Here is a 24,528-nt window from a genome sequence, read left to right as displayed (position 1 = left end):
CCGGGCTTCCTCCCGTTGGCTGTGTGAGCACCGGCCCTCCTGAGACTGGAAGCTCCCAGGGGGCAGGCGCCTGCCTTCCAGGCATTTTCCTCCCCCCCCCGCCCCCCGCACCCCACAGGGGCCTGCGGCCTAGTGGGCACTCAGCGCGAGTAGTCGGGAATGAGAGTGGGAAAGAGGAGAGGCAGCCGTGCACGGAGGGTCCCGAGAGCGGCCTGGCAGCTTCTGGGGGCTCATCTTCCCAGCTGGGGAGCCGGTCACAGACAGGGGGGAGACAGGCCACTCCAGACCCAGGGAGACTGCCCATTGTCCAGCCTGTTACATGGCTCTCTGGGGACCTTGGGCGGGCCTTGCCAGGGGGCCTCATGGGGTGGGGGCGGGGGCTGGGGTCCTTGAAAAGGAAGCCTTTCGCAATTAACCTGGGCTGCGGCCTCACCACCTGCCCCTAGCTCTTTCTTCCCTCTTTTATGTGAGAAGCGCTGAGTGCTGCCTCCGCTAATTAGCTTGTCTGTACTAATGAAGCAGGTGCCTTGTCCCCCGCCATCCCCCTCGCCAGCTGGGAGGGGCGGAGGACGCCTCTGATGTGAGCTCTGGGCCTGCAGAGGGGAAATCAGATCCATAATAATAATGACCATAATGATGAGAATACTAATGTCCACAGTGGATCCCTCTACATGAGCTCCTGCGCCGCGCGGGTCAGGGTTTCACAGGCGTTCTCCGGGGCGCCAGGTTCTCAGAGAGGGAAACTGAGGCTGGAGCATGCTCCAGGAGGCACACCTATAGAGTGGCGGGCCAGGTTCTCAGACAAGGCTCCGGGCCACGAAACCCTCCCCAAAGTGTCTGTGCGTCACCCCGCACTGCCCGGTTCCAGAGAGTTTGACACTTTTTCCTGGGAAACGGAGACGCTGGGGCCAGTGGCCGGGACGAGGGCGTCTGGGGCAGCGCGAGGACCCCACGCCTTGGTGCCCGCTCCCAGAGAACCCTCGCCTCTCCAGCTTTCGAAGCATCGGAGGGCCGCAGGCCCTGCTCCCAGGCGTGCGCAGCGTGCCGTGTCCGTTTGGCCACGCCCCCGCAGCTTGCCCTGCTTCAGGGGCGCGCCGGAGCCCGTGAAGACAGAGGACTTCCCCATAATAGGTGTCGTGAGCCCGCTGGGGCCCTGCTCTTGGGTGGGAGAGGCTGATCGGCCTCGGCTGCACCCCCGCGGTTCCTGCCCCGCTCTGGCCTTCGCCCCTAGCCCCCACGGCGCCCCCGCGTGCTCTCCCAGCCTGCGGGAAGTGGGAAGGGGCGTGCTGTCGCTCCAGGAGATCAGGGCCTCCGAGGGCCCCTGCTTCTCACCTGGGTGGACGGCGTCAAGACACCTTCGGTCTGTTTCGGGGTCCCTGATGTGCCCCTCCCCCCGCCCTGAGGACACTCCTCAGGTACCCCCGACTCCCGGAGGCACCTCCAAGCCCTGCCACATCTATCCCTTGTCAGCGCTGAGCCTCGCCATCCCCAGTCCCTGCAGACACCTCCCCTGAAGATGTCGCTGCCCCATTCCGAGGACCCTCCGCTGTCCCCCTCAGCCCCCGACCTTGGGAACTCCTACCAGGACGCCCCAAGCACGCCCAGGTCTATCTGCACTTTGCCTGGCAAGTCACCCCGCCGACCGGACCTGTCCCCATCTGGCCCCCGACCACCCCCGCGCGCCTCCGCGGGCCTCTGCGTCCAGGCGCCCTCCCCCGGGGACGCCAGGGAGTGGCACGTCCCGCCGCCTATCGCCGGGCGGCCGCCCGCTGCCCGGTCTCCGGCGGCGGCCCCTCCCCCGGCCTCGCCGCCCCTCCCTCCTCCCGGCGCTCGCCTGCTAGCTCACTCGCGTTGGCTCGAGGGGCGGCCGGCAGCTGGCGCGGGCAGAGGCGGCGGCGGCGGCGGCGGCGGCGGCGAGACAGGGATGGGACAGGCGCTGGGGCTCAGGAGCCGCGGCGGCGGCGGCAGCAGGGGCCACGCAACTCGGGCCAAGTGCAGGGCCGCCGGCGAGGGTGCGGGGTGCTGAGCCGGGCCCCCGCTCCCCTCAGCGCCCGGCCGAGCCCCGGAGAGCGCGCCCCGGCGCAGCCTAGCAAGCGCCGCCCGCGCCGCCCGCCTGCGTCCGGGGAAGAGCGGCGCCGGGGGAGCGAGCCATGCCCGCAGCCCGAGCGTAGCCGCCCGGGCCGCTCCCGGGAGCTGCGGGCCGGGCCGGGCCGGGCCGAGAGCGCGACAGCAGCAGCTCCCCGCCGCACCCACCGCGCGCCAAGAACCATGCCGCCCCCGGGCCGGGCGCCGCCGCTCGGGCTCCTGCTGGCGCTGACTGCGCTCCGGTGCCCAGGTAACGCGTCCCCGGGACCCCATCCCCGACCCCGGCCGCCGCGCGCAAAGTTGGCTCCTGCACGGAGCGGCCGCCTCCTCAAGTCCCTGGCAGCTCGCTTCTCCCAGACTTGGAGCAATCTGGGGAGACGGTGGGAATCCAGGGGTCCCCAGCACGCACCGCCTTCCTCCCCCAACCCCTAGCTCCCCTGCGGATCCTTTACAGAACACCGAGCCTCTGGAGGCGAGTGGGGGCGCGCCTCCTGGAATCCAGCCCCCTCCCTGCTCCGCCTCGGGGCGCCATCCCCCCAGGTTTTGCTTCTCGCGGGTTTTGCTGTGGCGGGGCATCGGTGAAGCCCCTCTCTTGGCTTCCTGATCCCGATGGTCGCAGGCCATGAGTTCCCAGGACACCTGCGGGCCCCAGACGTCAGGTCCTCCGTCGGCGGCGCAGTCTGGCGCGTCCCCGGCTCCTCCCCACGCCCCGCGGCACTCTCCTTTTCTATGCCCCGGAGGACCCCCTCCGCAGGTGGCCTCGCCTGGGCCGAAGTGCAGTTTGCCGCTCGCCTCCTGTTTCAAAGCCGGGCTGCCCCAGCGCCCTGACCCCACGGCGGCCAGGCAGCCCGGCAGCCCAGGCAGCCCCGGGCGTGGGGGGGGGGGGCTCCCGGCACGGGGGCTGCCCAGAACCGTGGCCTGGGCACCAGGCTTTCTGCTGGCTCCCGCGCTGCTGTCGCCGGAATCTAGTGAGTGGGAAAGGCAAAAATAGCCAGGTATTTTCTGTCTCCGCTGGAGTTTGGAAAGCTTTCTGCCGCCTCGGTGTGGCTGCGTGCTGGAGCCGGAGGAAGCTTATCCTGAAATGCCAGTCCCTCCCCTCCCCCCACCGCAAGCCGCGGAGGAAGTCCCTAAAGGTCCCTCTGCACGGCCCCCGGGGCAGCAAGGTCCCCCTGCCTTTGGAGAACTCGGCTCTGCAGACCTTTTAAAACCAGGACCTGTGATTGATCGGCGAGGAGGCGGCTGGGGCTTCGGAAACTGTTCTCATTTTCCTAACAAGCCGCACACACCCTCGGAGCGCAGTGGGGACGCGCGAGTGCAACTTTTCAGCTCTCCCTGTGGGGGAAGGTCGCGTTAGGGGCAGACCGCGGCCGCCACCTTCATGAGCTGTGCATTTGCACGCAAGAAGCACCTGTGTCGCCTCCCTTCGAGATGCCCACGGGGACCCAAAACGTGCGAGGAAACCGCGGCTGGGAGGAGCCCTGCAGCCAGAGGTGCCCATCGGCATTCGCCCCGGCTCCCTCGGGAGAGCCGGTCCGGCTGGACGGGGGGCTGCAGCTCCAGTCCAGTCCGCCGCCAGCAGCTCCGGGGCTGTGCTGCTCTCAGAGGGGCTGCTCCTGGGGGTCCAGGCGGTTTCCCCGGAGCTGGAGCCCCGGGACCTGCGTCCAAAAGGCCCCATCCTTTGGGACTTGAAGGCTGCAGTTTGGCCCCTATTTTGCTTCTCCGTGGGGGTCAGCATTGTCTGTTCTCCTAAGCGAGGGTTGGACGTCTCTTAGAGGAGCAGCTTGCCTCATGCTTTGAGGCACAACGTGGTGCAATCCATACCCCCCTTCCACCTCTTCCTCTGGCCTTGGCAGAGCAGGAGGCTGGCTCTGGGAGGCCTGGGTCCTGGGGGGGCACCGTGCCACCCGTGAAGGTCTTCTCCTGGCCCCGCTGGGCGGCTCGTGCCACCTGCCATTGCTGGGTCTTTGGAAGCACTTGTCTGTCTTCCCCCGGTCCCCACCAGGGACACAGAGAGAGACAGTTTGATAACTCTATATTTAGCAGCAGTTTGGAGAGCTGGAGAGGAAACAGGGCTGAAATTCCTGAAAGATACTTAGCAGCCTACCGTTGGTTGAAAGGTTTGCAGGAAATTAACCAGAGCTTCCTTCCCAGCCGGCGGGATTTGGGGGGTAATTTTGGCAAGGCTTGCCGACCACGTCTGGCCGAGGCCCTGGCAGGGGCGCTCGCCGGAGGAGCTCAGAGGCAGGGAGGAGGCGCACCGTGCCTGCACACGCAGGGCCTGTCTGCCTGCTCCTGCCCCCCCCTCCTGCGTGGGTAGCAGCCATGGTGAAGAGCGCGGTGGGTGTGCTTCTTTCAGCCTCGCAAAGTGCTTAAACATATGGAACTGTGCTTGGTAAGAGTCAGCACAAATCCCACAGCTTAGCGACCGGGGGGCCCCATTATTCGAGCGCTTCAGCGCCTGCTCCGGCCCTGCAAATGAGAGGTGCCGCCACGGTCCCTGCTGCAGGGCTGGCCGTGCCGGGCGCCGCTGACCCATTATGTTCTGGCCTGTAAAACCAGGGTGGGTGGAGAGCCCCTGACAGAGGGGCCTTGTGAGGGGCCGGGCCTGCTGCGGGGTGCGGGGAGGCCTCAGGGCAGAGCTGCTCTTAGTTCTGCCTGGCACCTTGGCATGGGGTATATTCCGTCCTCATTGCAACAGTGATGTGGGGGGGGGGGGCTGTGTGTGGTGCTGGTCTTCGGAGAGGGGGCCCTGGGAGGTGGCAGGCGGTGGCATGCAAATGCTGTCCCCTCCCCTGAGTGATTTAATGGTGGAACAGTGGAAGTTCCCAGAGTAAATCATTGCATCCCCCTGCCGTTCCCCCCTATCTCCCCACCGGATGCAGGGAATTTGGGGGCGGGGGAGTTCTGCCTGTGCTTGGTGCTGGGAGCCAACAATCACCGTGGCTGTGGCCTCGATGAAGGGGGGGCAAAAGAAACCCCGAGCTTGTTGGCGTGAAGTCTGGGCAGGCAGGGCCTGGGCCAGCAGAGCCCTCAGAGGCCTCCTCCCGCCGACGGGCCCCGCCCCCAGTTGTGTGCGGCTGGGTGGCTCCTTTCTGCTGTGTTGGGTCAGAAACAGAATGGTGGGCAAGGGTCCATTCCCCTTTGCTGCTATGGAATTCAGCATCGCCCCATCCCCCGGGGGGGACACCCTGGCCCCCCAGGCAGTGTCTCGGGGTGATGGTCGTGCCACCAGCCCTTCCCCAGAGTGAGCGAGTGCACTTCTAGAGCACGAGCTTGACTGCGAGCTGGCCCGTCACCCGCCCCTTCGCACACCGGAGGAGGGGACTCGGGCCTGGGGCGTGGCCTGCTCAGGGTCTCACAGTGGGTGGGTGTCAGCCTGGGGCTCACGGCTGACGCACTTGGTCTGCCCTAAATACTGCTTCCCCAGGACTTCCTCGCCTCACGCAGGGCTCCCTTCCCAGCAAAGACTCCCTTTCTGGTCAAGGAGTCCCAGCGGACGGCCCTGTACGGACCTAGACTATAGTTGAGGAGCGGAAGGTCATGAGAACGACGGCCCCTTGGTGTGGCCAAATGCTAATGTCCACCCAGAAAGACAGGCAGCGAACCGTCACAACGAGGATGATGATGAGGGAGGGACGGTGGAAGCTGGCGCCCCTGCAGGTGCTCCCAGGGTTCTAGGCCATGTCCCCAGAGCACTAGGGCGCTTGCCCTTCCAGGGCCGGTAACCACTCTCACGGCTCACCGGCCACTGGGGAGGAAGCTGCGTCACTTGCCTTCGCTCACACAGGGTCAGGCGTCCAGCCCACAGAAGGGGGAGCGGGGGCTGCTGGGCAAGCCTGATGCATGTCCCAGGGTGGCGGTCACTGGAGTCCCTTCCATGGGCTGGCCTTGGCTGGGGTCCGTCTCTCTCTTTCTCTCGGCCACGAGTCCGTCTGCGGATGCAAACGAAGGGTGAGAACCATTGACACATTAGAGTCAGCCCTGTGGGCAGCTGGGAGGCCTTCACCTTCCCCGCCCTTGAAGGGTGGTCTCTTCAAAGGGCGAGACTTGTGCAGACAGACACCCCCTTGCTCCCTTTGGGCTCCTGCCTGGTCGCCCCGCGCCAGGGTCAACCAGCCCCGAGGAGGACCTGGCTGTGTGGCCTACATCCTTTGCACCCACACTTTCGGGGGCCCGGTGGGGTAAGGACTTGCATTTGCCCCGTTTTGCAGATGGGGAAACTGAGGCCCACTGAGATGCTGTGACCCGGGCAAGGTCACACAGCCACAAAGGGTGGCTGTGCATCCATACTGTGTCGTCTGAGTTGGTGCCCCCGCCCGCTCCCTGCTCCGGGATTCCGGGCACTGAGATTCGTGGGCAGCTCCCTGGGCTTTGAGACTAATTTGAGCCGGGGAGGCCCGCGGATGAGTCTCAGTTGAGGGCAGGCTTGGGTCTGTTTTGAGAAACCTGCGTTGGGGGATTTCGGTCTCTCTAACGTCGCTGAGCTCTGTCAGGAGCCCTGGGGCCTGCTGGCAGGGAGGGGCTTGGCGTGTCGGGAAACTAAGTGGGCGCGGAAGGCCAGGGGACGGCCACCGCTGTCCGTGGACGTGTCCTGTTAGGGGCCAGCATTACGAGGTGGGAGATGTCGGCATCATGAGCCAGTGTCTGGCATCACCCCTGACAAGCTGGGGGGTCTGGCCCAGTCCCTGGGCCTCTGAGAGGCTCAGTGTGCCCATCTGTAAAGTGGGCCTGGCCTTCAGCCACTAGGCTGCTGTCGCCGACCACCACAGATGTGGTGGTGGCATTTCTTTCTCACAGTCCAGGAAGTCCAAGGTCGAGGGCCAGCACGGCTGCAGTGTGTGGGAACCCTTCTTCGTGCCCTCTCGTGGCAGGGGGGGAGGGAATGCTTTGGGGTCTCTAGGGGCACTAATCCCAGGGGGCTCCCCGGAAGACCTCACCACCTCCCAAAGGTGTCACCTCCTGACACTGTCACCTTGGGGGGAAAGTTTCAGCACACGGATTTTTGGGGGTAGCAGACATTCAGGTGGCAGCAGGCCCTGACCTTCCCCTGTGGCCTTGCCACAGGGTTGGGGACCCTGACAGTGGGCGGGAGGCTGAGCGTCCCGCCTGTGGGTTTCCAGGAGGAGGAGAGGCAAGAAGGGAAGGGCTGGTGGGCTCCTTCCATGACAGTGACAGCTGCAGAGAGGACAGTGGCCCCTCAGGCCTGCCACGTGATTTCTCGCTTTGAAGATTTCACCGGACTTTTGGACAACTGCCCAGGGGGGAGGTTAGGGGCTTGGCTGTGTCCCCAGATGGGGTCGCCAAGGCTCAGAGCAAGGCAGGGACCTGCTGGAGACCATGGAGCCATGAGTAGCAGGGGGGGGTCTCCTCCCCGAAGCCCCTGACTCCGGTCTCCTGCCCCTGTGATGCCTCTTTGCCTGGAGTTTTGTCTCAGTTTCCCCACACTCAGGCTTGGGCGCCTGTGACGTCAGGGGCCTGCATTCTAGGGCAGCCTCAGTGTGACAGAGAGTGACAAGAAGCTGACACACAGAAAAGTCCCAGGCAGTAATTTATGCTCTTTATAGTCAACACAAGGCGGCGCAATGAGGAGTCACTGGGTGACCCAGGAGGACTTCTTGGAGAAGGTGGCAGTTAGGTCTGAGACCTACATGATCGGAAAGCTCTAAGCCAGAGAAGGGTGTTCTAGGCCGGAGGAATGCACATCCGTGCAAAGTTGTTTGCCCAGTGCCTGGCACATAGTAAGTGCTCAAGAAATGCCGACTCGTCCATCCATCCACTCATTCATCCGCCCATTCATTCATTCACAGGCATATTATTCTGCACCAAGCACCGGGGACGTGGCAGGGAGCACGGGAGGCGCATCCCCCATTCTGAGGAGTTGTCATTCATGCAGAGCGAGGCAGTGATGAAACAATGAAACAATGGACAAGCACATAAACGTAATTTAATGTCAGGCGGGGACGGGTGCCTCAGGGAGCAATGAAGCAGGGTCCCTTGTTGTCCTTCCTCTCCTTCCAGACCTTTACTCTCCTTCCAGGTACTTGGTGGGTGTCCTTTCGCTCAGTGCAGGATGGACCCTCGATGGCCCCCCTCTGCTGGGGCAGGAGAGGAAGAAGCCAGATCCCTTGGGGGGGCCTCTCTCGTGCACCCCTCCAGGCCTGCAGTCTGCGGCTCCCCGCTCCTCCCGACACCTGCCTCCTTAAACTGGTCAATACCCTCTGCTCACGCTTCAGCCTCCAAATTGTTACATAAGAAATCAATAGAGTCCAATTTGATTTGCTGTATTTTATTATTGAGGGCGGTGGAGTGTCTAGAGTCCCCTGGTGCTCCCGAGCCGGTTGTTTTGTGGATATTAACCTAAATGAACCCTTCGGGGTCCTCCCTCGTCACAGCTGTGCTTGGGAGCCCCGCGCTCCCGGCCCAGGAAGGGCGACTCTGTCAGTGACTCTCCCCTAACGTCGGCTTCCTGCTCCGAATGCTTCCTACTGGGCTCTCGGTGCACGGGGACACACAGACGGGGGACACTATGGCCAGCTGTGGCCGCAGCCAGTGCTCGGGGCGTGAGTCCAGGGGCCCGTGGGGTCCAGGCCAAGCTTCCCGAACTGGGGAGCGGCAGCGGGCTGTGCTTTTGCCTGCCCCGGTCTGTCCGTGCCGAGTGCTCTGTTACGTCCTCGCCCTGGTGATTGTCCTTCTGTGAGTGTGTCCCCTGCCGCAGCTGGCCGTCCTGGGTGGCGGGGTGAGTGGCGGGGGGGAGGCACCGGGGCATGGGCTGAGGCAAGAGGGAGCGTCCTGTCGGAGGGACCCTGTGCTCCCCGAGGCAAGACTGGGCAGGGGGAATGAGGCGGGGGACATGGCAGATGTCATTTTGCCCAAAACGTTGCTCCCAGGGTGGCCGGGAATCGGAACTTTACAGCTGGGCGGGCGCGGCTGGTTGCCCTCGGGCCGTATCTGACCAGCAGACACTCTTGTTAGCGCCGCGGTAGGTACAGAGTGAAGATGGCTGTATGCAGGTTTCTGGCTTCCTTCAAGGTGTTGGGAGATCTATGAGTGCTGGCCTAGCCCCTTGGCCTCTCAGGGACTCAGTTTCCCTGCCTGTAAAATGGGCCCTGCTGATCTTCCTGGACCCTTACCCCAGGCCCCTTGGAGGGCCCCGCCTGCCCCCAATCATCCTGACAGTTTCTCGTGTGTCTGTGCTGTGACAAGCACTGGCCTTGGAGGCGGTGACACCGCAGGGGCCAGACAGGCCTGGGCCCCTGTCCTCGTGGTGGACGGGCGCTGAACTGAATCAGAAGCTAGAATGCTCACTGAGCGTAGTCGGGGCTGCAGTGACCCCTGCAGGGGCAGACAGAGGGGGCAGGCAGAGGGGGTGGGATGCTGTGTGGCTTTAAGGAGGAAGAGCAGGAAGGTGAAGGGAAGAGGTGGGGGAGGAGCGGAGTCGCTGTCTCGGGGAGGAGTCAGGGAACAGCCTTCACTCCAAGCCGCAGGAACAGCACAAGCTAAGGCCCTGCGGTGGAATGTGCTGGGAGGTTCAAGAACAGAAAGGAGGCCAGTGAGGCCGGGCTGAGTGAGGCGACACCGTAGAGGAGGTGACAGGGACAAGCTTCTGGCAGGGATGGTGGCTTTGACTCACAGGAGAGGAAGCAGGGAGACCCAGGAGGGGCTGACGCTATTGATTGCCCAGTGGTGATGCCGGCGGCTTGGGGCACAGTGGTGGCTGGAGGGGTGGCGACAAGTGGTGAGATCTGGATGTAGTTTGAAAGCTGAGCCACAGGATTTGCCGATTGGTACGTTTGTTCAGTGGATACTTACTGGGTACCCACTCTATGCCTGTCACTGCCTGTCCCTGTACTTAGAGTTGGTGGCAACGAAATGCACAAACAGAACTCACACTGGTGACTTGGGCTTTGCCCTTTCTGGGGTCTGCCCACAGGGAGAAGGTGGGTGCATGAGCCGGTTCCGGCCCCTGGGGGGCGAATGTAGCGACACGTCGGTAACGGGAGTGAAGTTAAGAGGATGCAAAGAGACGGTCGATGTACAACACCCAGCGCACAGTAGGTGCTCAGTGAATGCTGGCGACCGTCGAAATGACGTCAGGACAGCGGAGGGGACCACAGCTCCATGAAGCTGTGTGCACCTGGAAACTCAGCCGTTGGAGGTTCCTGCTGAGACCACGGACATTCAAAGAAAAAAATGCCCTTCCATGTTCGCGGTGGGGTGGTTGTGGCACGGTGTATTGCTCATTTGCCAGTACGGATGTCCTTGCTCGATTTGGTTAGGCATGTAGGTGAAAAGTTATGTCAATCGGATTCGATTTCCTCATCTCCTTCTACAGCACTTCGGAGATGCCACCTCACCCTGGTCTGGCTGGGGCCCTGACATGTGCCTTGTCATTTTCTGCACCCTGAAACTGAGCAGCTGCAAACCACGGCCTGCGGGCCAAAGCCGGCCCTCTCCTTGCTTGCGTAAATAAAGTTTTATTGCAACACAGCCACCCAGATCTGTTTGCCTCCCATCGATGGCTGCTTTCTCACCACAGGGACAGATGCGCAGCTGTGACAGAGACCCCGATGGCCGGCAAAGCCTAAATAAGTGAGCAGCTCTCTGGCCTCTGTCAAGATGAAGTTTGCCTCAAGCAGCCAAGCTGGGGATGCTCCATAAATATGTGTTTGCCGCATTTGGTGGCCAAGATCAGGAGGCCCTTTTTAATGTCAGAAAAGTTACCCAGCTTGTGGTCTGGATGAGAGTGGTGGGGCTGGGCTGGTCTGTCTTGGCTGAAGAAGAAAAACATATTGATCGAAAGTTGCCATCAATTCTGTAATGCTTTTGAACGAGTGGGTTTTGGTAATTACAGTAGCATTTATGTAACATTTTAAAAATAGTAGCACATGTGTGTGTGAGATATTTTTTTGCTCTGCAGGCAAAGCTTGATGATGGCTCCCAGCTCAGAAGACCTGGCCCAGGGATGCTGCGGAGGGGACTGGTATTAAAGGGACCCACCGCTCAGTTCTTGCAGCCTCAGAATGACCCTTGTCAATGAATGGGCCTCTTTTACGAGCCCAGGTTTTTTTTGATCTGGTTATTCTGAAGATGGATGCAGCCCTGTCTCTGTTTCACGTGTGACACCAAGGTCTGTTTTCAACACTGCGATTTTGGGCACGCTCATGGAGGTGATGTGCCAGAAGCAAGGGTGTGTCACTATACTAATTTGGATTCTCACAGCTGCACAGGGCACAGTTGGGAATTTACTGGTACTTGAAGGTGGGAAGGTCAAGGAGGGAACAGCTTCAGGCATGGCAGGATCCAGGGGCTTAACACGCTCCTAAGGAGAGCTTCTGCTCTTTCACGTTGTGTCTTCGTTCTCTTGTCCCCTTTCTGCACCTGACGGCAAAGTTGGCCACACTTGGCTCCAGGCTTTCCTCTCTGACCGGAGAAATTGGATGTCTCTTTCCCGGTTGTCCCAGAATGAATCACAGGCCCAACCTTTACTGGACAAACTTGGGTGTGTGCTGACCCCCGAAGGAGGGCCTGTGGTTGTGGGGATGGACCCCGGTGTCCCCCAATCGGCCACACTTAAGGCTGAGGCTCAGTTCTGCAGAGGCAGGAGGATTTCCTGTAGGAGAAACCCCTGCTTCTTCCAGAGGCGAAGGCCTCGGGACAGCCTTCCGATGGAGGTGGGGGTCCCCCAGCGGGCAGCCCCCGTGTGGGGACAGGCCTCCCCTGTCCCTCCCCCTGGAGCCGACACTCTTTCTGCCCCGAAGGTGCTCTCCAGCTGCAGCCGGGCTCCTGGGGCTTCTTTCTTGGGCGAGTGACCTCGGACACAGGGGTCAGGAATTTCTCACAGATTTTGGCTGCTTTGCTTGAAAACGTAGAATATTTGGAACGTGGCCTGAAAACATCTATGAAGAGAGAACCTGGTCTTTGACCCAGCAAGCCCACCGCGGGGAAGCCTCTACTTTCTGGAAAGAAAGGCAGGACTAGGAAAGGTCGCGTGTTCCAGGACATTTGTCCTGGCATTGTCGGTCATGGCAGAGAAGGGGAGTGCCCCGAGTGTCACGGTGACGGGGTGGTGGCATTTCGGTGGCAAGAACCATGCCGCTGTTAGAATGAGCAGTTGGGACCTGTGTCCCTTGTCCTGGAGGGATGACCGTGGCTTAGTGTCGAGCGAGTGGCAGGGTCACGTTCACGGTGCATACGTTTGAGTATTAGCCACCAACCTACCCCCCTGTGCACATCAACTAGCTCACATTTGTGTAGAGCTTTCTATAGGCCACTCGCCCACCTAAGCACTTGGCTAATGGCTTGTCTATCCGCTCAGCTGCTGCTTTCCACCAGCCTGGGTGTGTGGGTTTTATCTCAATTATACCCATTTTAAAGAGGGGGAAGTTGAGGCGCCAAGAGGTTAAACACATGTTTTTTTTTTTCTCAAGCAACTTTGGGTTGGGTTTCTTTCACTTGCAACTGGAAGGGTCCTGATGATGTCCTGTGAAGGCCCCTCAGAGTTCTTTACCTGGTAGTGACCACGGATGGCAAAGCCTTTCATGTTCTCCACTGAAAGCAGAAAACGGCCCAGCCGCGCCTCCCTCTGCGGGCTCAGGGAAGGCGGAGTCCTGCGAAAATCTTTCATCCCCTTCCCCGCTGTACCCCGCGGGCCTAGGATGCCCTCAGGCGCGTCGCCTGCCAATCAAAATTGTTTCAGAAAGGATCCGTCTCCTGCCCCTGGCGCACCTGGTTGGCACCCCACCCCCACCAGGCCCGAGATGAAAACATGGCTGATAGCGCCCCCCAGAGGCGGCGCGCAGCTGCGCGCAGGAATCCCCGTGTGCAAAAGTCACAGCCGCGAGTGGACCACCCTCATGGAAGCCACAGGTCACAAGTGTCAGAGCTGATCCGAGGTAGCGCTTGGCTCGTTCCCTTAACATTGCGTATCCTCCTAGGACATGTGCAGACATTAGCCGATACCCATGTATTTCTTTAGCGTGATAGGATTTTCTAATTTTACTAGTGTGAGAATTGTAGCCAATGAGCCCAACGCAGGAGCGCCTCTTGAATGCCAATGGAACACAATCTATGTTTTCCCCGCGGTGTCGCTTTAAAATGCTTTTCATTTGTGCATTCAGCCCGTGAGGCTGACTGAGCCTGGTGGTCACTCAGGGTCACTCCCCTGAGTGTGACTCAGGATGGGGCAGCTCCTCATCAAGTGGGGTGGGTGTGAAGCTTCCACGGGGTCGCCAGTCTGCCAGGGGACTTGCAGACATAGTTCAAAGCCTTCCCAGGTACGTTGTGGCCAGACTGCGGCAGGCAGGGCCTCTGCCAGGGTTATGACCAGTGAATTGCCAGCTGCCCCCTGGCCCTGATAAGTCTGACCAGGGACCAGCCACCCCAAGGGGTGGGGGGTGGGGAGGGAGGGGCTTGTGGGCATCTGCAGGCTGTGACAGGTCGGGTGGAGGGTGGACCTCCCCAGCTGGGAGGCGGTGGTCCTGTGGACTCGGTCCACCTTCTTCTTAGTTCCTTCGGCTATAATAATGCCCCCTGGGTCCTAGGCACCTGAGGCCTCCCCACCCTCCGCCAGGGTGGGCCTATGATTTAAACTGGCCTGACGCCCAGACAGCCGGCTTGCATGGCTCCTCCCCGCAGGGCCACCGGCCGGGCTCTAGGGCCTCCCCTCCGTGCCTGCTGGTGGCTCCGGCCCCCAGATCACCCCCGCAGGCCCGCCTGCCTCCGCTGAGTCATTAGTATGTTATTATCTGTTTTCTCCTCTTCTTCGCTCCTTTAAAAGGGATTCATCCTGGTTGTTAGCATTCCAGGACAGCCGGCTAGCTTCATCCTGTGAGGGACTGGAATTAGAATATTAATGTCACCTGGGGCTCGGCCACATTGTTTCTCCTCCGAGCACATATTTGAAACCGCGAGTTTGTAATTGGCTTCTTCCTCTTTGGCTTTTCTCTGGGCTCCTGGGGGAGCGAGTGGGAGGTTTCAACGGCTCCAGACCTGCATGTTCCCCGAGTGGGGTCCCACCAGCCTCTGTTTCTAAAGCACCCGTGGAAGGGACCTTCGTCACCTCTTAACACTGTGGCTGTAAACCAGCATGTCTTGGCCACCGGCAGCCCAGGGGCCCATCGGTCTGGCCAGCCCAGGGCTTGGACAAGTTTGAGCCAGTGTCCAAGAGCTGGATGATTTAGTGATAAAATGTGGATTTTTGACTTCTTTGAAGAGCAGGGGGAATGGAGCCTGGGATGCACATTTCCGGGGAGCAGCTGGGAGCAGAGGCCGTCTCTGTCCGACACATCTGCAGGCTTCGTCTGAGTGTCTTGTGGGCGTTGGGCACTGGAGTGGGCGGTGGGGACACAGTCCCAGCTGTGAAGGGGCCTGCAGGCCACGGAGAGCAACGCCCGCCAGGCCAGCGCTGCTTGGTGTACGTTGCTATGATTACATTCTCTTGTCTGTGCTGTCCAGGATGGTGGCCACAGGCCACTGGCCCCGTGTTGCTGTTGAGCCCTCGAAATGTGGTCCGTGTGGCCAAGGAAGTAAACTTGTGGTTATTTTACTTCATGCTTCTTTTAAGTGAGTTTTAAACAGCCACGCGTGGCTCGTGGCTGAAGGATCGGACGGCACGGCTCTAGATACTTGGATCTGCATCTTCCTCTTCATCCAGTTCCTTCATCTACCATTGGGGAAACTGAGGCACGCAGCTCCTGTGGGGCCAGGGCGGGAACTCGGCTCGCCTCGAAGGCTCGGCTGGGCTGTCTGGGGTGACAGCCCCCTGAGGCGCTAAATGGGCAGGGAGGACGTTGGGTGAGAGGTGGACAGGACCCAGGTTAGGCAGGGCCTCGTGAAGTGAGGGCAGGAACTCGGAGTGATGGTGAAGAATTAAGATGAGGTTGGCATACAAACCGATCACTCTGAAGTGACAAGCCAGCGGCATGGCCTGCGGTCGCCAAGCTGCGCAGCCAGTTGTTATCAGCCTCACCGCCCCCCTCCCCCCCGATTCCTTCTGCAGCCCTCAGCCCCGAAGGCCCTCTGTGTGTCTCATCACCCTCGGGGTGACTCTACTGTCCTGGGCGGATTGTCCCCACGCTGGCTGGCGGCCTGGGCACGTCCACAGGGTGTGAAGGGTGTTTCAGGAAAAGTCAGCGATCCAGAAAAACAGTCAGTGGTCCCTCTTCTGGCCCGGAATAGGGGCCCAGTCGGGGCTGGACAGAGGGGCCTGGCCGGGTCGCCCCAGGCTGAACTTGTGGGAGGCATCGTCCGCCTCCTTGTACCCTCACCGGCCCTGCGCCCGGCATCCCGTGGAGCCGGGGACCCCTGCGCTGCGGAGCCCCCCAGGTACCGCCTGGGCCCACCTGGTCTGTCACTGAGACGCGACTTGCCACTCCGACCGCACTGAGCGCTTGCGTTCACCCGGATGAGTTAGTTGTTCATTGCGCTGTGTGCTTAGTAACACAGGGTGCTCGTGTGAGCAGGACGGAAAGTTTGGGCGGTTGACACGGTCTCAGAGCAGAGCCGTTAATCAACAAACAGGTCCGGGCACTTGGCGTTCTCGAGCCGGCCAGCAGAGCGCCAGCCTGGGCCGGCCCCGCCGTGTAGGGCAAGGGGGACTGGGACGCAGCCTGGCTTGGGGTCGGGACCGGCGGGGTCACTCCTTGGTATCTCAGCCCTGCCCCCAACAATGGGGGTTCAGAGCCTGCTTGCATTTTGCACACAGATAGTCTCTCACCCACACGGGCTCTGCCTTTTCTCTTTATTCTAAAGTACGCCAATGGGCACGACCTCTCCAAATCAACACCGACCACGCCTTTGACCCAGCGGTCCCTGGTAACACGTGCTTCACGTCCACACGTGACCATGTGTCCTAATGGTCTGTGTTCACGGTCACGATAGGAGGGACCGGGGAAGAGCCGACATCAGTTAAGTAAATTACCGTCTATCCAAGCAAGACCCATTTCGCAGCTGTTACAAAACCAGGCAGGTCCGCATACCCTGTGTGTGCCTGAGGCGTGGTGGGGACCGAGGGTGGAGGGTGGGCCCTTGTGGACAAAGGGAAACAGCCGTGTGTGTGTGTTGCCAATGTGTAGGGGCGTGAAACTGGAATGTCGATCACCTCATGGGGGACCTGGGAGGGGCCGGGGTAGGAGGTGACTTAATGCTCACTGTGGACGTATTGGTGCCTTTCACTTGTGTGCTGTGTCCATTTGTTTAAATGATTCAATTAAGAAATAGTTTAAAAGAAAAATGAGAAAGGGCACCGCCCAACCCGCCTCCTGCCCGGAAGTCAGAGGAAGGGGCTCAGTCTTGTCCTTTGTCCCCTGTCCCCTGTCCGCTCCCTGCTGCAGGGAAGCTGGTGGAGAGATTTTTCTCTGCTGTGGAACCGTAACATTTCATATCTGGCTTCTGAATTTTTAGCACAGAAATGAAATCTGAAAGTCTCACACACCCACGCCACGGCATTCGAGGGCGGGAGAGAAGCAGCCCTGTGCCCACTTGTCCTGCCTGCTGAGCCGCCCAGGGCCCCGCAGCACAGCCGACGGCCCCACCTGTTCCCTGGTGTGAGAGAGACAGAGAGAGAGGGAGAGAGGTTGGCTGGGGGACAAGGAGAACGTGGGATTCTTGGTGGAGCTTTTTTATTTTTTCGAACTAGCATTCTCAGCCACTCCACTGCTGGGTTACAGCCCAAGGAACTGAAAACAGGTGGTCGGGCAGCCTGGCCCTGCGCGTTCGTCACAGCGTCTGATGGGCAAAGGTGGGGACCGCCCGAGTGTCCCTCAGGGACACGAAGGGTAGAGAGGACGTGGACTGTTCGTGCAGCGGCACATGCGTGATTCAGCCGTGACCAGGAATGAAACCTGACGCCTGCCAGGACACAGGGGAACCTTGGAAATGTTTCCCAAGTGCGAGGCGCCAGACACTGAAGGCCACGTGTTGTGTGACTTCATCGATGGGGACTGTCCCGGACTGGCAAATCCAGAGACAGCAAGCTGACCGCAGACCTGTGGCGGCTGGGGGCTGGGGGCTGGGCCCGGGGTGACGGCTGATGGGTCTGGGGTCTCCTTTTGGGGTGGTGAGAATGTTCTGGAACTAGATAGAGGTGGTGACTATGCAACACTCTGGATGTACGAGATGCCTCTGAATCGTTCACTTTTAAAACGGTTAATTTTCATGTCATATGAGTTTTATCTCCATGAAAAAAAATCAGAGCCATCTGCAGTGAGAGGTCCCGCCTCTCTGGATGAGTCGTTCGTGGCTCCCATGATCAATATCTGGAACGATGCGATCAATTGGACTTAAAAAAAAAACCCAAACATGGCCACCGGTGAGGCCTCCCGCAGCACCTGGGGGATGGGCGGCCGGGACGGGGCGGCGCTGGGTGTGGAGGAGCCGCTGGGTGACGGCGCCACGCCTGGCTGGGCCCAGCTTTCCCTCTCGGCGTTCATGGCGTTCTGGGGTAGCATGCGATTCTCCGTTTATGTGAGTTTTGTTCTAGAACATCAGCCTTGTGAGAGCGGGACCTTTGCCTAGTTCATGGACGGGTCCCCAGGACCCGGGCTGGCACCCGGCTCATTAAATACTAGGCGAATGACTGTTTAATGAGAACCTATTCTGTCTGTACTTGGCACGTGAGGACACAGGGAGAAGACATGCCCCTTCTTTGGTGACAACCGAAAATGTCTCTGGACACTGACCAGTGTCCCCTGCTGGGGGCAGAGCCGTCCCCCGTGCAGAAGCATGGAGCCCACTCACCCACGGCACCAGTGTCTTTGGAGGATTGGAGTGGATTCGGTCCGTGATACTGAATGCAGATTCACGACAGATCACAGAGTGAAATGGCAAGTCTTGCAGGGAATGTCGGATTTCGGGAAGTCAGTGGAGGGGATGCTGGTGAACTGCCCCAAACACAGCGAGACCAGTGACCGAAGTGCGGAGTCTGAGCAGTTGGCCCTTGAAGGAAAAAGAAATGGACTGAGCCGCTGATTTAATGGGCACTTCCAAATGGAATGATCTGGATATCAAAGGATGAAGGGACGACCTTGGGGAAATGGATGGTGCCCTGAGGGGCTCCCGCAGAAATGCTGGTCTGAATGACCACCTTACAGAAGTCAAACAAAGGGGGAGGACCTGGCATCTTGCTCTTAACGATTTTGTCAATTGGATTAGATGGTTATTGGCAACATCGTGCCCACGCTTCCCTCTGACCTACAGTTGCGGTTATAATTCACATTTTGCAAGCCATAAAAAAAGCAGTCTTATTTGCAAAGTTTTTATTTCATTTTTCAGGCTGAAGTCCTAGTCATGCCTTTTTCTTTTCTTCTGGTGGTGAAATTCGCATAATATAAAACGCACCATTGAAACCATTTTAGTGTACAATTCAGAAGCAGTTTGCATATTTACGATGGTGTGCGACCGTCAGCGTGATGTACTTTCGGAACATTTTCATCACCTCAAAATAAAACCGTACCCCTGAACAGTTACTCCTCCCCCTCCCCAACTTCCCTGCAGCCCCCGGCAACCACTGATGTCCTTTCTGTCCCTGTGGCATTGCCTCGTCAGGACTCTCCTGTGTGGAGCCGTATAACACTGGTCTTTGGTGCCTGGCGACGCTCACTCAGTATGTCTTTGAGGCTCTTCCTTGTTGTAGCACGGATCAGTGCCTCATCCCTCTTCAGGGCTGAATAGTCTTCCGTCACATGGCTGTGCAACATTTCATTTTTCCATGTGTCTATCGATGGACATTTAGGTGGCTGTGCTTTTTAGCTCACTGTGATTAATGCTGCTACGAACATTCACGTACAGGGTTTTGTTTGAACATCTGCTTCCATTTCTCTTGGGCCCATACCCAGGAGTGGAATTGCTGGGTCATGTGGTAATTCTGTGTTAATTATATTTCGTGTTAATTCTGTGTCGATGACACCTTTGGTCATTGTAAGTCATGCTCTTTTTTAATTGTGAGATTTCAGTGTCTGTGTTAAGTGGGCCCCCTCTCGGTGGACTTTCCAGGGGACCAGCTCTTCTGACATCAAAGATCTCTGGGTGACAGTTGCCTGGCAGACGTGCCTCTCCCCGACCTCTGAGTCCTACTGAAGCATCTGTCCCCTTGTGCTTGGGTGGTCTTGTCAGAGGCAGGGCCCCCTGGTGCTTCCTGAGGGACTGGCGGCCCCCAGGCAGACCCCCTTCCCGGCCTGTGTTGGGGCAGCGCAGGGGGGCACACCTTTCCCAGGGGTGGGCTGGGAGGGCCAGGACAAAAACCGACTGAGCACCCCGTGCGATGTCTTTGAGAAAGGCCCCCACATCTTTCCTTGCTTCTTCCGGCTGCTTAAAAAAATCTCGTCTTCTTCTGTTGAAAGCAGGCACCTGCTATAAATAAATATGCCAACAGCATAAAGTATTTGCAAAAAGTAGCTTTTCCCCATCCCTGACCCCTCGTCCACCCCCGGGACTCTGCCTGCTTTGGATCTGTCATGTTTCGGGAGGATTTATTCCAGTCGGGCTGGCTGACCACTGTGACAACCAACCCCCAAACCTCCGCGGCTTCAAGGCTTCATCCGACAGAAGTTCCTTCCTTTCCCATGAGACAGCCCAGTCAGGGTGTGAGGCGGGCCCAGGTGGCCCAGAGACCTGGGATTCTCCCCGTGGCGGCTCGTCTATGCCCTGGGGCCTCCAGTCCTCTGCTGACTCTGCACCACGAAAGAGAGCCCCTGTGAGGGTCAAGAGGGAGTTTTTAAGGGCCAGGCCCGGGATTAGGGCACCTGTCTTCTGCTTGCATTCCATTGGCTGCAACTGTCACATGGCTACTCCTAGCTGCAAGGGAGGCTGGGAAATGTAGTTCAGATGTGGGCCCAGTACCAAAGGCAGATGGATTGGGAAACAGCTAGCTCATCCATAGCAAAATGTGCTTTCCCTCAGGGAATGCTTACAAATACTGGGCTCTTCTGGCTTTACACCAAACTCAAGGTCAGTATGGCCAAACCACCATCCCTGAGGGGAGAACGGACACACAGCCTAGGTTTCCAGTATAATATTTCTGCTCTTAGCGGGCTCTCAGTCCCCAAACCCCATTTTACCTTGGGATGGACGCTGGGCAGCTTCCATCTTTGCCTTCCTTAAAAAAAAATGCAGTAGCGAGTGAGCATCCTTGTGTGTGCACCTTTGTGTGTGAGTTCAGATCTGCCCGTTCGGTTTTATTTTGATGCAGCAGAAGCAACTCCCCATCCACTCAGGAGCTTGCTCCCAGCCGAGGGTGTTGGAGGCCATGACAGCACTCCAGAGCGCCGTGTCCGACCGAATGAAGGGGCCCCCACCGGCGCCAGGGCACCGTGGCTTCCAGACCCAGCCCTGCCATGGCTCCGCTGCTTAACCGCTTCGCGTTTAGTGGGGTCACTGACGACATCAACTGACATTTCCTGGGGGCTCGCTGTGTGCTCTGTACACATATCAAAACATTTAATTTTCTTGTTTTTCTTTGCTTCTTTTTTTTTCTTTTGAAACATTTTCTTTTCACAACCACCTTCTGAGGAACGTACTGTTGTCCGCTCCATTTTGCAAATGAGGGAACTGAGGCACAGAAAAGGTCAGCCAATTGCCCAAGATTAGGTAATTAGTAGTAACCGTGACTGGGAGGGTCCTGTGGGAATGCTGCGTGGGCCAGTGGGAAGGGGCTGAGTCTTTTTTCCCCATCTGTAAAATGGGAGGAAGATGTACCTACAAGATTGGATCCGTCCTTCCTCCATTTTTTTGCTCAGCCAGCACCAGGCCAGCTCTGGGGGGGTCGTTCCCACAAGGTCCCGGCTGTCACGGAGCCTACGGTCTCGAGAGAAGGTTCTCTAGGATTCGAGTGAATGCGCATTCAATGCCTGACTGTGCCCACTGCTTCGGAGGCCTTTGGGGAGCGGCAGTTATCGTAGATAATCACATGCCTCGTGAACTGTGAAGCGCAGTCCCCGAGTGAGGTGGAAACGAGATTCTGGTGTGTCTTCGAGGGTGTTTGCGTGCGGCAGTGACAAGGGAGGTGCTGCGGGGACACCCAGGAGAGCCTGGGGACTCGGCAGGAGCTGCATGTGTCACTGGCTGACTTGGTGTCACGTACGGAAGTTCTTTACATACACTAACTCATCTGATCCTCACGGAAGCCCCACGAGGCAGGGACTATGTCCTCAGTTCATAGATGAAGAAACTGAGGCACAGAGCACATGAGTAACTCGTTCACGGCCACAGGACTCCTGTGGGGCAGAGCTGGGATTCAGACCCAGGCCATGTGGCTCCAGAACCTGAGGTTTTTAATCCCTTTGCTCTGTGGAGCTCCTGCGACCCGGCTGGGGTCCTGGGGTGGCGCCAGGGGTGCCTGGCAGGAGCACAGGCAGACGCCTCCCAGGCAGGAGGGGTGGTGTGGCGGGTGCTGCAGGACCCATGAGGTGGTCTCCTCTCGACCAGGGCCACCCCTCCAGCAGGATCATGCAGACCAGCAGCTCAGAGGCCAAGGAGGACTTGGCAAGTGTAGAAAATACTGGTCCCTGCCCCTCCCTGCCCTCGCCTCTCGCCAGGCCTGGGATGGTCCAGCAACTGCGAGTTTCCTTTGGCCACCAGAGCCACTCTGCTTGGGTACAGGACTGAAAAAAACGTGCCAGGAATCAATGAATTTCTGGCATCCTGCTCCTTGGGTGGGATAACTCCGTTTTTTTCTGCAGTCTTCCAGGGCTGCCGGCGGTATGGAGCCACGTTGCCCATAGTATTCTGCGCCACAGCAGCGTTCTGGCTCGATTGTACATCTTCAGTCCATTTCCCTTCTCTACTCCCGGCCCAGAGTTTCCTGGCATTACCTCCCAGATCAATCACCTGCACCCCGATTCTTGCCTCAGATCTGCTACTGGGGTTCCCCCAAACAGCAAGAACAGCGGGGGTCGGCCACCTCCTCCGGAGCTGCGGGCTGGGGAACCCCACCTTTCTGCTGCTCATGGAGTCTGAGCTTCATGATGTGGACCGCAAAGCTTCCTGGAGCCAGAACAGGCCGGCGTTGGCACGGCCCCCCAGTCCCCCGCCTGCTGCCTATGGTAGCGCCTCGGGGCTCCAGGGACCCCAACACGTGCCTGTTCACAATGGCAGATGGACGAGTGTGAGCGGCGATTTGTCTACTGGATCTCGATGAGCGGAGAATCGTGGTGTTCGGCGCCTCTGCGGTGGGAAGGCAGCAGCTACCCTAAGCTATTGACCCCAAAAAGAGTCAGGGGGAACAGGGAACAAGTTTGGGCCTTGATGGTCTCCAGACCAAGCAATTTTGACCTGCTACTGTGTCCACCAGGATGGATGGGAAGTTGGGGAAACTTCTTTGGCTGGAAACCTGCGCTGCGTACACAGGGAGGCGCAGCGGCTCCTGACTCCAACACCCACCATCCCTGGATGGAAAAACACGTGTTCTGGAGGCAGTGGGCCCAGCAGCAGAAGCGAGTCCTGATTGGTGCGTCCTTCAGCTCCCTCATGGCTAGGGATTGGGCCGGGCATGGACACGTGACCGGCGCCTAGCCAATGAGGTGGGAGAGCAGGTGCGCTGGGCGCTGTTTTGAAAAAGCCCACAGGCCAAAGGGAAAGGAAGAGGAAACGCTGCTGCCAGGTCTTTCCCGCTTGGGCACGTCCCGTAGCCGTGGTGCTGCGGCGGCGGCGGTGGCGGCGAGGCACAGTGTGCCAACCTGCGAGGAGAACGGAGTGAAGCGCTGGAAGGACGCCACGCAGCCTTGGAAGCAGCTCTACCGCCGCCCACCCCCAGGTTGTCGCTGAGTAAATCACACTGGTCCGTATGGTTTGAGCCACTTTTAGTTGGGTTTTCTGTTGTTGCGGCCAAGTGCAGCTTGCTGGATAAGGTCGCCCCTTTCGAGATGTCTTTCTGAGGAATTTTCTAGCGCTTCAACACTTGAATCGGGATTTGCTTTTGAACGCTCTGCACTTTATTGCATTAGAACGGACGTACATTTGCCCCTCTGACGTGTGCGCGCACTGAGTCCTCGCCAAAAAGGGTCCGTAGTGTGACTTGGCCATTCTGCCTCCACTGCCTGCCTCCTAGAAGACAGTACTAAGATCTGTATCAGTCAGGAATCTTGTGGTTTCCATGAAGGCCAACCCAAACGGGCAAAACAAACTATCTATCTATCTATCTATTCTCTTTCTATCTATGGGAAGAATTGACTGGCTCTGCAATGGAAAAATGCAGGCATAGATTTTCTGTTGCAGCTTCAGGGATAGCTGCATCTAGGGGCTCAAGCAGCATCCTTGGGAGTTTCTTCTCCAGCGTCTGGTTTTGCTGTCCTGTTGGCTGTGTTCTGGGCAGGTTTTCGTCGTGCCGTATCAGAACAACATTCCTATGCCCAGGTTTGGAGGCTCCCATCCTTCTGGTTTTCCAATCCCAGTGGAAAGAAAACTGAACTTAGTAATTTTCACCATTTCTCTTAGAATTTCACCCAAGGGGCCCAGCTAGGGCCCGCCCTGAAATCTGGCTAGTGCTCAGAGCATAGGAAACGCCAGTTGACCCAGGTCAGGTGCTGAGTGGCACCCATCTCCGTGGACCCCAGGGGCTGGGAGTGGGGAAGGGTGGCTCTCCTGAGGAAAGGTGGGGGAGGAGCAGGAGGAGGGCTTGAGTCCGGGCTGGTGAAAACAACAGATGCCTCCTGCAGCCTCAGGTATTTTGGGAGGAGAGGAGATACTGCTGCTGGTTTCCTCCTGTTCCTTGCTGGTTGTAGAACCTCTTGTTGAAAAGCAACCTTCCCGGTGAGGCCTGCAGGGAAAGGAGAGAGGACGAAGTGTCGTTTTCCAGGTGGCGGCCTCAGGGAGCAGTGCTGGGGTCCCTATTTGTGGGAACCAGCAGACCCACAGATTCAGCTGTTAGAAGTGCAGATCCTGGGGCCCCCTGCTCCAGACGCAGGCAACCAAAAACCCCGCAGGGGGTGCCCAGGAGTCTCCATTCTAACTGGCCTTCCAGGTGACTTGAGCACGAGGCAGTGAGAGCTGTGGCAGCAGAGCACAGAAAGGTGGGAACCCGTTCTTAGGGCATTGGCTGGTGGCCGCCCACACTGCCCGTCCCCCCTGCGCTCCTTTTGTGCGTGGTGTCTGCGTCCCAGGGCTGCTGCAACAAGTCACCGCACACCTGGTGCCTTCAGAACCACGGTTTGGGGGGCCGGGAGTCCAAAAGCGAGGTGTCGGTAGGACCCCACTCCTTCCTCCAAAGGCTCAGCCTCTGTCGTCTTGTGGCCTTCCCCCTGTGTGTGTCTCTGTCCTCATGTCTTCATGTAAGGACACCAGGCAGGGGATTCTGGGCCCACTCCCATCTGGTGTGACCTCATCTTAACTAGTTATATCTGCAAAGACCCTATTTCCAAACAAGGCCCCATCCTGAGCTCCCAGGTGGACATGAGCTTCTCAGGGGGGACGCTGTCCGACTTTCGGCGTGGGTCAGCCTCAGTTGTTCTGGAA

General features: G+C 59.0%; 1 protein-coding gene across 1 annotated transcript in view; it reads left to right on the top strand.

Annotated features, from left to right (window-relative positions):
• Window positions 1-2,266: 2,266 nt before the first annotated feature.
• The window catches only part of TMEM132B (transmembrane protein 132B), a 160,385-nt gene continuing 138,123 nt past the window's right edge, over window positions 2,267-24,528 (top strand). Inside the window, exon 1 of the mRNA XM_053669594.1 lies at window positions 2,267-2,335. Within this exon, the coding sequence (XP_053525569.1) occupies window positions 2,269-2,335 (67 nt within the window). The 5' untranslated portion in view covers window positions 2,267-2,268. The remainder of the gene's footprint in view (window positions 2,336-24,528) is intronic.

Source organism: Artibeus jamaicensis, unplaced genomic scaffold (assembly GCF_021234435.1).
Source record: "Artibeus jamaicensis isolate MK-2021 breed Jamaican fruit bat unplaced genomic scaffold, CSHL_Jam_final contig_525, whole genome shotgun sequence".
Taxonomy (NCBI): Eukaryota; Metazoa; Chordata; class Mammalia; order Chiroptera; family Phyllostomidae; genus Artibeus; species Artibeus jamaicensis.
This window is presented reverse-complemented; position numbering and strand designations above follow the sequence as displayed.